The sequence below is a fragment of the Vulpes vulpes genome, chromosome 9 (genome assembly GCF_048418805.1).
Source record: "Vulpes vulpes isolate BD-2025 chromosome 9, VulVul3, whole genome shotgun sequence".
Taxonomy (NCBI): domain Eukaryota; kingdom Metazoa; phylum Chordata; class Mammalia; order Carnivora; family Canidae; genus Vulpes; species Vulpes vulpes.
The window spans coordinates 19,507,903-19,522,072 of NC_132788.1; the positions used below are offsets into that span (position 1 = coordinate 19,507,903).

Genomic DNA, 14,170 nt, shown 5'->3' on the forward strand with positions numbered 1-14,170 from the left:
CTTTCCTGGAGACCTGGAGGTACATAAGCATCACTAGGCCTTGCCTCTGTAAGCATCTTCCTCTGCTGACCAGAAGAAGATATATTTTCTCATTCAATGCATGATGAGTGCAGTGACAGAGTAGACTAGACCCCATGGCCTGGAAGTCATTCTCTTTCCTTTATGTGATTTTATTTATCTGGGTTTTTGTTCAGTCATGTGTTGATTCTTCATTTGAACTCTCACAAGCCAGTCTTAATAACTTATGAATGACACCTCCCTCTAGACCCATAGTACCAAAAACAGTAATCAGAAGCTCATTCTAGCATAACTTCTAAGAGCTAACATATGATTTCATTTCCATCCTGTTCCATGAGCCGTTGTTACCCATGATGGATCACAGCAGCAGCAATCACCAATCCCTTTGGTGGAAAAGCACAGGATTTTTCTCTGCCTGCCCATCTTTCAAGGCCTAATTCAGGTTCTTTCTTCCTCATCATGTAGCTTCTAAACATACCAATCCATAACGTTTCCTTCTGGACCAAAGGAGCTCTTACTGCTGAGCCCATCATTTGACCCTTGGGGCACACTGCCTTGTAATGCAAGTGCTCTTTTGATCTCTTTATGTGTAATTGAGGGGAGAGCTACCTGTAAGTTCTTAAATCACAAGCTCCCAGCTCCGGGAGGACTGACATGCTGTTTTAAGCCCTTTGGCCTACATCGATCATCTGGTACGTCTGTTGAAAGCACTCTCTGGTTCTGGTTAATTGATTGGTTAGTGGCGGTTGCAACAAGTCTGATAAATGAGGAGTGCACATACACAGGGAACTTCCTTAATGTATTCTCTCTGGAAATTGATGAGTGGCGAAACGTATCCAAGAGTTAAGTACTGGGAAATGAGATTTTTAAAGTGGTAATGTTGGAGAGTGAAGAATATGAATGAGATAGACTTTTCTTCTTGTTAAGACACAGCTCTTGTGCTCACTTCATTACTGTGTCCTCCACATGTTCACAGGTGATTGTGCCATGTCTGCTATTGATGGAAATGAGAAGTCAGCCAGGGAAGAGGAAGCCTGATTCATGATTTTGGGCTTCCAAAATCCCTTAAGAGTTAGATGTGGGCAAGCCCAGTGTGAAGATTTCCTATATGGGCATTTCACTATTTAATAGCAGAAATGGGTTCTTAGCAAGAAAGAAAGAAGCAGAGAAGGAAGGAATGAAGGAGGGAAGGAAGGAAGGAAACAAAGAAGGATGGAAGGAAAGAAGGAAGGACAGAAGGAAGGATGGACGGATGGACCTCCATCTTCTCTGTGAGGGGGCAAGCGCATTTCCCATCTTAATTTTGACATCTAATCAAATAATCATTGTGGTAATTGTGAATATTTAAAAAATGTCTGATAGCTGCTGTAAATGTCAAAAAGACATTCATTGTGGAAATCTTAATCAATTGATATGGCTCAGCAATCTGCTTCTGCTTTTGATACATACTTACTTATTTTAAAAAATCTACTTAAAATGGGTTCATTATTATTCACGGCTTTCTCTCTTGTCTTCCTGTTCTTTCCTAAAATATTGACAGTTCACTTCAGGCAGAATTTCTGAACTTCTTTCTCAAAAATTTACATCAAAGTAGCAAACCTCAAATATTGTGCTTCACTGGGTAAAAGGTAAAAGGACCCCAAATCTGTAGTTTTTCACGCTCCCCCCCCCCCCCACAATTTTATCAGTGTTTTTGCTTTCTGATTCTGTAAGTCCTTTCGGTTTGCATAAAGATGAACACAGATTTTACTAATCTACATCAGTACTTGTGTTTCTTGCATTTCCTCCCTCAGATTGTGAGACCAGGTGTTCTGTTTGATACCTTTTTTTTTTTTTTTTTTTTGAGAGGGACAGAGAGAACATGCATGTGCACACGAGCAGGAAAGGGGCAGAGGGAGAAGGAGCTAGAGAAAATCTCAAGCAGGGCTTGATTATACAACCCTGAGATCACGACCTAAGCTGAAATCAAGAGTTGGATGCTTACCAGACTAAGCCACCCAAGCACCTCCTGTTTGATATCTTTCAAGATGCTTGTGGAGTCTTAGAACCTCCACAGTTCTCTACAACACATTTACAAGTTCTCTCCTTTTCAGTCCCTGCTCATGAGAAATTTATGTAGTAGACCCAGAGTCTTATGTGAGAGGAAAATGCTATCCACTAACCAGTGTAAGCCCAGCCATGTAGACACAGGTAATTATTCTAGACAGGAAAGACATTTGGATAGCTGTGATTTATTTTTAGTAGCCATACTGTAACTTTGTGAAATAACCACAAATATGTTTTTAAGATTTTATTTATTCACTCATTCATTCATTCACTCATTCATGAGAGAGACAGAGAGAGAGAGAGAAAGAGAGAGGCAGAGACATAGGGAGAGGGAGAAGCGACTTCCTGTGGGGAACCCGATGTGGGACTTGATCCTAGGACCCTGGGATCATTACCTGAGCCAAAGGCAGACACACTCAACCACTGAGCCACTCAGGTGCCCCAACCACAAATAAGTTTTAAAGGAGAGAGGAGTTCCTTATGCTGAAGAGAGGAGAACCCACTCATCCAAAGCAGAAAAAGAAATGATGACAAAGCCCATGTGTCTTCTCTTCCTCTTTGTTCTGTTAGTATTATTTTGTCCCATATAATTGTTTTTCCTGGTGATGTTGGCTTTATGCTTTTGGGAGGAAGTAGGCTATAGGGAATAAACACTGGACTAGAAATTCAGAAGCTTGGTTTCTCATCCAGGCCCTGCCCTAACTAGCTCTGTCGTCCTGAGCAAGTCACTTGATGTTTCCAAGCATCTTCTGGATTCTGGCCCTGTGTGAAAGCTATGTAAAATCTGCCTTGTTGACTCCCTGCGGTTGTGAGAGCATGAAGAGAGGTGATGGCTGTGAAGTCATTGTGCAGATCGAACATCCAGGGCTCTTCACATGGCATTCTTGCTGCTGTCTTAACTTGAAACAGTAGCCACTTTGGATGTCCTCCCTCTGGGCAGCCTTGACTTGGCATCCCTCTGACCTAACTCAGTCTCTGAAGCTCCCTTGTGTGTGCCCCCTGCCCACCCCCATCCAAGGCCACTTCCTTTGCCTTGTGTTATCATCTTAGGCGGAGTGACCTTGAGCACTCAATAACTTCGCTGAGTGTTTCTCAGCACAGATAGTGAGCCTCCTTAGTCCATAGGCTCAGGTCTGGGAGGCATGGATCATTCCAGCAAAGAAAGGGGAAGCCTGCCAATGCAGGGTGTGAATTCACAACAGTTTCTGGCTTTGTCTATGCTGCTGTTTCTCATTTGGAACTGGTTTAGTGGGCGTGTTTTCACTGGTTGATTTGGGAAGGGGGAAACAGTGAAGTGGTGGTCACCTGGTGAAATGACAAGATTGTGGACACTGGGGTCAGACAGACAGCCAGTTCTTAAATTCTGGCTTACTCTCTTACTTGGTATGTATTTTTATATTCAGAAAAAAAAATTAGCAAACCCAGTAATAGTTACTAAAAACTAAAACAGAAAGAACTCAGATCCTGAAGGCAGGTATTTGGGTCCAGGGTATGCCACTAGCTGATTCTATAGCCTGAGACAAGTCCTTTGACACCTACGTTGTATTTTCCTCACCTAAAATGGTAATTATATATTATATATGCTTTGCACATTTGCTGTTAAGGATTTAGAAAGATAATCTGTATAAAACTTCCAGGACAGTGCCTGGTGCTTTGTCATCAAAATGTGACAGCCCCTGACAATGCCCTTACATCACTGCTTCATGAAAGAGCTCACGAATGATGGGACATGTTAGGAGAACTAGATCCTACTGTGGAACTCTGCCCCGAAGTCATCATACAGTGCATCCTCCAGCTCAGGGCTGACAGGGGGGCCCCTTCGGGCTCTGTGTGAATTTAAGTGCCATCCACCAGTGGTTTGTAAGTATTCTGCACCTTATTCTTTGCTGCCACTCAGGATCATGTGTTCTCCCTAGCTTGGGAAAGTAGATCCAGTGAGCTGAACCCTGGCCTCCTTTCCTTTTGAGCAGCACATCTCCCTTGTTCCACGTGAGTTCCGCCAGCTGGAGAGGTGTTGATTTAGACTGATTGGACTGATGTAATACCGAGATTTCCCTTCTCAATAACAACCTGGCTACACCTTTTGAATAAGCACGAATCTACATCCCACGTCATAATGTATTTTTCTCAACCAATAATCAGGACTTGAAAACTGACAAGTTAGGATGTATTTGTGAGGACAGAGGGATGACCATTTTTGAAAGTGGGAGTGTGCTGGAAATATGGAGATATTTGCTGATGTTAAACATACTCTAGAACCTTTCACCCCGAGACTTAGCTCAGTGTGGTTCCCCACTTTCCAATTGGAGGAATGGTTTGGTGAGTTTTGGTCAGCCAGGCTGTTTTGTCCATGTAATTTGGGGAGACTAAATCTAATCCTTTTTCCTTACAAAAAAGAGAAACATAACAAGCCAGGTATAGAAGGTGATTAATATGTATTGTTGAATCAAGTGAATGTAATTGCTAAAATGTAGTTCATAGAACAGACTGGTTTCTCATATTTATTTGTTTATCTAAAAGATTTTGTTTATGTTATTCATGATGGACACACAGAGAGAGGCAGAGACATAGGCAGAGGGAGAAGCAAGCTCCCTGTGAGGAGCCCAATGCAGGACTTGATCGGATCACACCCTGAGCCAAAGGCAGATGCTCAACCACTGAGACACCCAGGTGCCCCACATTTATTAATTTTTTTAATAAAAGATCTATTTATTTGAGAGAGAGATGGCGGAGGGACAACGGAGAGGGAGAAGCAGATTCCCCATGGAGCAGGGAGCCCCATGTGAGGCTTGATCCCAGGACCCTGAGATCATGACCTGAGCTAAAACCAAGAGTCAGACGCCCAACTGACTGAGCCACCCAGTTGCCCCTGATCTTCTCTCATTTAAAATTCATGGGTACAATAAGACCTTGAGCTGGTCTGTAGTTGTATAAAAATCTGGAGGGGAGAAAGTGCCCCTAACAGAAGTGGGGGTGGGGAACTTGCCAGACACAATGAATCGCCTTTCTTCCCATCATTGCATAGCCGTGCAGATTAAAGCTACTCAAGTCTAATCTTTTTGAACTGGTGGTTATTACTGGCTGCTGGAGCATATGCTCTGAAGTGTAATTAAGCTAGTCTCATGGTTGGAAACCAGCATCTGATTGCTTATTACCAGGGACAGAAAATTCCCATAGAAAACTTGGTCTCGTTGTCAGGGCATTCCATCTGTGAGTTGCAAGCCCGGCTGGGGCCTGGCTCTCATGAGACACAAGATGAGACTCGGCAGTGACCGGGACAGGGCAGGGGGTGTGCTTTGGCTGTTTTTCCAGTTTGGTTTTACTCTGTCTTGGTTGCCTGCCTCTCAGGATTTCTTGTGCTACTTCCTGAGGCAAAGAGTGTCTTACTGGAATCTTTCCTTCAAAAATGAAGCCTTTGCTAGTCAGGCAAAGCCTTTTTCTGGCAGGGAGAAGATGCACTGAAAGGAATGGAGAGGAAGAGGGGACAGGGCCACATGGATTCCCTTTCTCCCAGAGTTTGGAGTCAGCATGGCAGGAGGACACCCAGGAACCAGGACCCCCAGAGTTACAGAAGGACAGGAGAGTCCCTGCAGAGAGCTCTCTACAGGTGAAATTTGATATGGAGCCACCCGAGCATGTGAGCACGTTGGGAGTGAGATGGTCAGTCAGATAGAGTTAATCAGGAAGTTGCTTGCAGGAGTAATTAAGTTTAATGTCTCCGCCTAGACTCAGGGACGCTTGCTTATCCTGGGGAATGGGTCTCTGACCCAGTTCCTTTGTTTTCCAGATGGATGTATCTCAGAGGGAATGATTTCCCCAAAGTCGTCTAGCAAGGTAATGATAGAATTAGAGATAGAGACCCAGTCCCCATACTTTCCCTCATGGCCTTTTACCTCTAAATCAAAATCTGCACGCAAGAAAAGAGGTTGGCGAGCAGAGGAAATACTCCTTTGCAGATGGAGACAGGACCAGAGAAAAGTCTTTTGACTGTCTTCTGCCTCCTTTGAGAAAATGACAAATACAGTCCAGGTTTTCTGACACCCAGGGAAGTGGTGCTGGTGCCATCGTCCCAGTGGTCTCTCGAATTTCTGAAATACTCAGTGGAGGCCTTCTGTACCCCTCGTGGCCACTGCTGAAGGCAAAGCTTTTTTCTTGTGACTTTGTTTTTTTTATCTCTAGAAATTCTTAGAGAGAGAGAGAGAGCCATTCAGAATAGAAATGTAAAAAGCAAGACCTTCAAGATTTCCAAGAGGAAAAGAGGGAGAAATTCTAGGCAAGTACAGGAATGCCGTTACTCTCTCTCTTTCATGCAGCTGTAACTGAAACTGAGACCAGAGTGGAGTTTTACATGTGAACTGTCAGAATTTGTTTTTGAGTTGCTCTTCTGTTCCCAGGGCTGTGCTGACTTTTGCAGAGAGGATCAAAGGGATTATTAAATAAATTCTCTGCCCTCTTAAATTATGTGACCCATAGCTACTAGTGCAAAAAAAAAAGTGGGGATTAATGATAACAGAGAAGGTGCTCTGCAACAGGCAGGCTTGGGCAATGGAGAGTTCAGGAAAGAAGACAGGAAGGGGGGGCATGATGGGACAACAGATGGAGACTCAGGGTCTTTTGGGGAGTGCTTGATTTTCTCCTCACCTGTCCTCATGTGCTTCCCTGGGAACCCATAAGCATCAGGGTCCAGCTACTACAGAACATCCTACTTAGAACAATTTTAGAAATGTGGCAATAAAATCCATTTCCTCAATAACTGGGGAAATTGCTTCCTTTGGTGTGTTCCAGCTTGTCTATTCAGAATTAATTTGGCACAGTGAGTCAGAGAAGAATGGCTGTCTTCATCCTTCTTTTATAGGGGGATCTTGGCAAACAAGATGATATGAACAGGCAATAATTAAATTGCCTTGGATAGTGTCTAATATAATTGAAACCAAGAACTTGTGACCATGTGTCACAAACAAAGCACTGTCTCTCAGAGAGGCTCCCTTGAGTCTCAACACCTCCCGCATTCTCTTTTTACCATAATATGAGGACTAATATCTTCATTAAAATTAGAAAACACTTAAACAAAACACCTAAGAGTAGACAAATGGGTTGCAAGAAAGAAGATCCCCTCTCTGCCTAGCAGCTTTGAAAGGCAGAATTTTATGGGCTTAATTTCTCACTCCCCTTTTCAGATTGAAAGACAATGGATGGCAACATTTTATACAGTACTGCATGAAAAAAAAAACAGTTTTACCTTTGCTTATTAAAAATGGAACTTTTTAAAGTCCCGTTTTTATGCTTTTTTGAAAGACTGGCTGATGAGGAAGAGGCAATTCAGAAAATGCTAAAAGCCTAAAACGTGGGCAGTACAAAATTTGAAGCAGGTTTCATGGTCTGTATTTTTCAGATCAGTAGTGTTTATGGAGCTTAGAAGTGAGTTCTTTGACTCTCTCCTTTGTGCACTCAGAACATTGACCTTCTTTTAGGGTTTTTATTCCACTCTGCTAGTCTTCGCTGTCTCCCCCTGTCCCCACTTCTGGGCTGAGGGCTCTTTGCTCCACCTTTACTCTTTGTTCAGGAGTATCTTGGGTATTTTCAGTATCTTGATTGTACTCGATAACTTGCCTGGGAATCTGCCCCAGGGATTGTTGTAGAAGAAGATCACAGAAGAACACACTCTATAGCCATCCACAGTTTCTTTGAGTGTGTGTGTGTGGGGGGGGGGGGGGTACATTATTTTTATAGCATATAATAATATTTCCTATAATTTAAAAATATTTAGTTATATAAATATATCATGAATTTTTACCTATAAATAAAAAAGAAGTGATCTTGTAGTATGTAAGTGGTGAGTGGAATTGTGCAGGTTTTTATTTTTAAAAAACATGTTTCAAAAGTGATACACAAAACAGTTTTCCATTATGACTTTATCTCGTGTCTTCCTTCCCCCATCATATTGCCCCCATTTGTTTTCCTTCTGGTTCTTGTCACAATTTAAAATTATGTTATATGAATAAAATGAGATGTATGTTATTTATGTAAACAATATTGTGTATGTTAGTGATATTATTTACATATATAACTATATACTCATTTAGATAGAGGCAAGGTCATAATGGCTTGGAAATCAGATATTTGACTCTTCAAATGACAGAGGTACATATAATTAGTTGGTCATAAGTTAGTTTGGTTCAGATAGAGAAGTTCTTAGTGAAGCCCGGAATAGTAGTTTAATTATTGTAGGTGTGATGATTTCTGGGATGGTCTTACAGTTTTATGAGGACTTTAAGGCAATATTCTCCATTTCATTTTCCATTATCCTTTATCTCTGAAATGATAATTCTTTCTCCATCCGTAATTCACTCATGCAGTACATTTTATAGAACGTCTACTCCATATCAGTTCCTAGGGATACAAGCATGAACAAGCCCCTTGTCCTGTCCTCTAGGAGCTTATGTCCAAGAAGAGGGTCAGATGGGCCAAGATGATCTCTGGGTTCTGAGTGCCAGAATGGGAGCAAATTCCAGGAACAATGGGAGGGATAGCCAGCCCATCATTAGGGTTTTGAGCAAGAGACTTCTAAGTTGAGACCAAAGAAGTAAGAATTAATGATTGGTAGAGGCTGTAGTGTGTGAGGAGGTGCGAAATGGGGGGATGTTTGAGGGAAGAGGAGAAGAGTGGTTTCAAGGAGAAGAGGTATCATATTGAGAGGGTCTGGAACACTTAAGAGAAATGGACACAGCTTTTGCAAGAAAGGAGCATAGATTTTTGAGGTAGACATTGGTATAAAATGCAGCTGGGTGGGATGCCTGGGTAGCTCAATGGTTGAGCACCTGCCTTCAGCTTAGGGCATGATCCTGGTCCAGGGATCGAGTCCAGCATCAGGCTCCCTGTGAGGAGTCTGCTTCTCCCTCTGCCTATGTCTCTGAGTCTCTCTGTATCTCTCATGAATAAATAAATAAAATCTTTTTTTTTTAATAAATAAAATCTTTTGAAAAAAAAAATGCAATTGGGTATGTGGGCAGGACCCATGGGGTTTACAATGTGATTTTCTGTCTCTGGAGGACAGAGGAACTCCCTGGAGGGTTTAAAACAAAGGAGGGCCATGGTTGAACTTTGGGTACACGGATGATTTGATATACTTATGACTTAGGAGCTACCATCCATCCTCCAGTGGCTTATCTGATTCTAAAATTGGAATAGAAGAGGGAGTGGGAATGGCCTAGAGCAAAGCCATCCCTATTTTTTAAAAAATTCTTTGAAGCACACAGCTTATTGTATGGTGAAATTATTTGCTTAAGCAATACCTTATAGAGTAAGAGTCAAGTCAAAAGATGCCTTCCATCCTCCACACCTTTATTTTTTGTTCTTTCCTCCACCTCAATTTCCCATCCTAGAGCAATAAGGTCACGCTCTTCCGCCAGCTGCAGCAGATGACGTACAGCCTGATTGAGTGGCGGTCCCAGATCCTGTCTGGAACACTCCCCAAGGACGAACTGGCAGAGCTCAAGAAAAAGGTCACAGCCAAAATCGATCATGGCAACAGGTAAACCAGGGACAATTTCACCGAGAACTCGGAAAGAGATGGACACATTTCTGCTAAGGATGGCTTGCCATCAGCTTTCCATCTTGGAATTGTCAAAGAATGGTGCTTACTGCTCTCTCTTTCTGCATTGGAAGACATTTAATTTTGTTGGAAAAATTTGGCAGTCAGTCCCCTCGTGGAGGCCAGACCCTGTGTGGGATCTCTGGGTCAAGGATGATCAGAGAAGATCATCAGGGATGATCAGATGATCAGGGAAGATGGGACTTTGCTGCCAAACAAGCCTGAAAGGGACAGTGCATCCAAAGTCACATTTTCTGAGGCCTACAAGGATCACAGTTCTTATTCTGACAGTGAACTTTAAATCAACGTCAGATTCATTCTGTCTTTATCTCCATGTCCCTAACTGGGACCATTGTGTGAAGTGTATAAAAACCAAATTTACAAGAAGAGTAAAACATATTCTTAGCCTGTCAATTATGTCTCCAGTAACCTCGAAAGAGTTAATCACTTTGTTAATTTTCTGATTAGCTAAAGCAGATCTATAGATTCCCTTTGGAAAATGGGAAATCAGTCCACTCATCAGTTTATGGTAGCCTGGGATACATCTCTCCTGACCAGCTCCTTTTAAAAGATTGGGTTGGTTCCTCAGTTTTGTTGATCTGTCTGACATTTCATTTTCTAAATTTCTTCAAGTTGTGCATATGTGATTTTTCCCCTTCCCCCTTTGCCTCAGGACTCTTGAATGTACTTCTGACATCTGTAAAAGTACAGCTCATTATCCTATGGACTTAGATGTTATAGACTCTGGCAACTATATTCAGAAATATCCAGAGTGACTATAACATACAAGATTCATATTCAATCATTATTTGAAATCTCCTATGTTCCTTCATATATATTACTTGATTATAACTCATTTTATGGTTAAAGAAACAGATCAAGTGAGCTTAAGTAATTTATTTCCAAGTCACAGAGATCAGAAGTGGGGAAGTCTAAATTTGAACCCCAAACTTGATGATTTCATGTTTAATGCTCCCTCCTTAGGGTTAAGAATGAACTGTTCCCTCCCGTGTCACTTGTCCATTCATAGGACTATAGCCACAGGGGTGGCTAATCATGTGCTCGAGTATTTCTTCAAAGACATGGTGGGATAAGTCAAAGTATAAAGTAAATTACCTGAAATCATCTTGCTAGCATGTATTCAAACCAAGATTTAAATCCTGGTCTAAGTGACAGCAGAACCCATGCTTTAAGATAGGTTAGGAGATTCCCTCCTTGCATGTAGACTGCCCTAGTATTTTTGAGTCTTGTCACAGTATGACATTGGCCTGGAGGACTCTGATCTTCAGCATAGGATGTTAATGTCCCACTGAGGGTCAGACAAGCCTGCCTTCCCTCTCCAGTCTTTAAAAGCAGCTCAAGAAATTAAGCTGCTTCATCAGTGCCTCAGTGCTCAGTCTCTGAGCTGCCAGCAAGACCCATAGCTCCTGCATCTGGGTGGCCTGTGGGTCTGGCTGTCATGGAAAGGAATCTGCCAGATTAAATCAGTCAATGGAGATGCTATAAAACAGGGAGGAGGGTAATTAGACATTTTTGCTTTCTTCCCAAAGACTTGGCATATTTCACTATTATCCCGTAGCTTTCTTGCTGTTTGGACATCCCTACTCTCCCAAATTGCTGGTTCCTGGAATGTACGCTGGGTATTCAGATAGCAGTATCCTGTTTCCACCACAGTACCCAACTTATTGGAACTAAACAAAAATTTTTTTCTATTTCTTTGTGCACATCGGGCATAAGAGCCTTGGTAGGGATAGTGCCATGCCTAGGTCATGTGGCTCTTACTTTCCCTATGTAACACTCAGAGCTACAGGGCATCCTGGGTGGTTCAGCGGTTTAGCGCTGCCTTCAGCCCAGGGTGTGATCCTGGAGACCCGGGATCGAGTCCCACGTCAGGCTCCCTGCATGGAGCCTGCTTCTCTCTCTGCTTGTGTCTCTGCCTCTCTCCCTCTCTGTTTCTCTTATGAATAAATAAATAAAATATTTTAAAAAAACACTCAGAGCTACAACTTAACACAGATTTTTTCTTGTGCTGGTTTCTGCGATAAGAGCTGCCATTTGTGGAGAGTGTACTATATACTAGATATTGTGTTACGTGCTTTTTATGTGTTATCTCATTAAATTCTCGCAGCAGCTCTGAGGGTGGGGGATATTAACAGATGAGGAAGTTAGGGCTTTGCAAAATGAAGTAAATTACCTGGAATCATTGTGCTAGCATGTATTCAAGCCAAGATTCAAATCAGAGCCCATGCTTTGAGGTTATGAGATTCCAACAGCCAGGACCTACTTCACTGATTGCCTTTAAGACAGTCTTGAATCAAGGACTGTCTTCAACATTGAACTTTTAAGGAAATCAGACAAAGCCCCCAGATATTTGGGGACTGGTCTATCATTACTCCTCCTATGCCAAGTGATAGAAGATAGGGGAAGAGCCATTGGTCAGAGTAATCTGGTCGCAATCAGTGCCAGTTTTGCCTTTGCTATGGAGGTTCTGTGGAACAAATTGCTTTGCATATCCTCTGAGTTTGGTTAACATGACCATGAGTTTTCATAACTTACCTACCATAAGTTATGAGGAAAGGAGGCAGAAATCCAAAAGAGAAAAGCCAAGGAATTGTTCTTAACTTGACTGGTCCAACGCCCAGCTTTCTAACTGTGCATCCTCCAGGGACTCTTCAGAAGAGAGTCTGTTCTTAATGAGGAGAACTCGCTAATCACTCCTTTCTTTCTAGAATGCTTGGGTTGGATCTGGTAGTAAGAGATGACAATGGGAACATCCTGGACCCAGATGAGACCAGCACCATTGCCCTCTTCAAGGCCCATGAAATGGCCTCGAAAAGGATTGAGGAGAAGATCCAAGAAGAAAAGGTATACATTCTCCAGTGTCTAGATTTGGGCTGCCGAGATTCCGGTTTTGCTTTTACTTTAATGAGAGAAAGGGAGTCATGGACAACCAGAGATAGAAATGTTTAGAAAATCATTCATTGCTTCACTGAAAGCAAAACATAACAGAAAGAATGAGGCAGCGGTATACCTTCTGATACAGAAAGATTGCAAAAGTGTGCATTAATAGAAAAAGAGCAAGATGCAGAACATGTGTACAGAACACTAGTCTTCATATCTCAGAAAAGGATATATGTATCTCTGTGTTTGCATATGCATAGACTAACTGAGAAGTGATAGACAAGAAACTGATAATTAATGATTGCCTCTAGGAAGGAGAACTGGGTGAGAGGGAGCCTTTGTATGGTGTAACTGTATTTGGTATATATGATACAATTTCCAAACTAAATAATAAAATATTTAAAAAATAATGCGTTCCAAGGGTTTTGAAAGTAATAATTAGACATTAAATAAAAATTAGAAAAGTACAGAGAAAGAGAACAAGAAAAACCCGCCATAGTATGATGACACAGACCCATCCATATTGATATTTTGGCATATATTCTTCTAATCTTTCTGTTCTAATGAGTAAAGACTTCTGTTTATTGAGTCTGTTGTTTTTGTTTCTTTAGTACAGTTATAATCATATTTAATTGTGTTTCTGGATCCAGTGGCTAACCACACTTGAGAGTGAAGCCTTTACAGTGTTGCAATGAGAGCTATTCCCCAAAAGAAGAATAATGGATCATGATTTTTGTGCCTATGAGGCTCATTCAGAGGCTTTTGTGAGAGATGAGAAGTTCTCGAAGCTGCTAAGCCATGAGTTGTCATCCTTAGATAGCACTAACTGAATTTGCTGGATTCAAGGCCCTGAACACGACAGTTCTTCCCGCCGCGTCCCCTGAAAGATTTATTTACTTATTTTAGAGGAAAGAGTGTGTGTGCACAGTGGGGAGAAGGGGAGCAAAAGGAGAGGGAGAGAGAGAATCTCAGACTCTGTGGTGAGCGTGAAGCCTGACACAGGGCTCCATCTCATGACCCTGAGATCATGATCTGAGCCAAAATCAAAAGTGGGATGCTTAAACAACTGAGCCACCCAGGCACCCCACAAAGAGGACAGTCTTGAGCATCCAAATCATAGTGATTATATTTTGCTCACTTGCTCCTTTGGCCACATGCACACACTTTCTTCTCTGTCAGTGTTTCTCCCCTCAGGTGGTAATTATACTTGTTCCCCATTTGCTGGCCCATGTCTTGGCCATTATTTTCCATTTGCTGAAACTGAGATGATTTCTCTCTCCTCCTTTGTGTTCAGTCAGTTCTTCAGAACCTAGACTTGCGAGGCCAGTCTGTCTTCAGTGCTGTCCACACTTATGGCCTCTATGTGAACTTCAAGAACTTTGTCTGCAACATTGGGGAAGACGCTGAGTTGTTCATGGCCCTCTATGACCCGGACCAGTCCACCTTCATCAGGTAGTGGAGTCCCAGGCCATTTGCTCTTGACCTTGCAAAAATACCCAGCCTTCACCTGCCACCCACAGTCTATGTACTCCCAGGGTCTTAGAGTCACATAAAACTTATCAGAGACAGGACAAAGAGTTCAAAAGACCATTGGGGACCAGATAAGGGAGGAAC

At 42.3% G+C, this 14,170-nt stretch overlaps 1 protein-coding gene across 1 annotated transcript in view; it reads left to right on the top strand.

Moving 5' to 3' along the window:
* DOCK5 (dedicator of cytokinesis 5) overlaps positions 1–14,170 on the top strand; it is a 211,821-nt gene that overhangs the window by 87,210 nt on the left and 110,441 nt on the right. Inside the window, exons 6-8 of the mRNA XM_072719500.1 lie at positions 9,447–9,595; positions 12,385–12,520; positions 13,851–14,008. Of these exons, the coding sequence (XP_072575601.1) occupies positions 9,447–9,595; positions 12,385–12,520; positions 13,851–14,008 (443 nt within the window). The remainder of the gene's footprint in view (positions 1–9,446; positions 9,596–12,384; positions 12,521–13,850; positions 14,009–14,170) is intronic.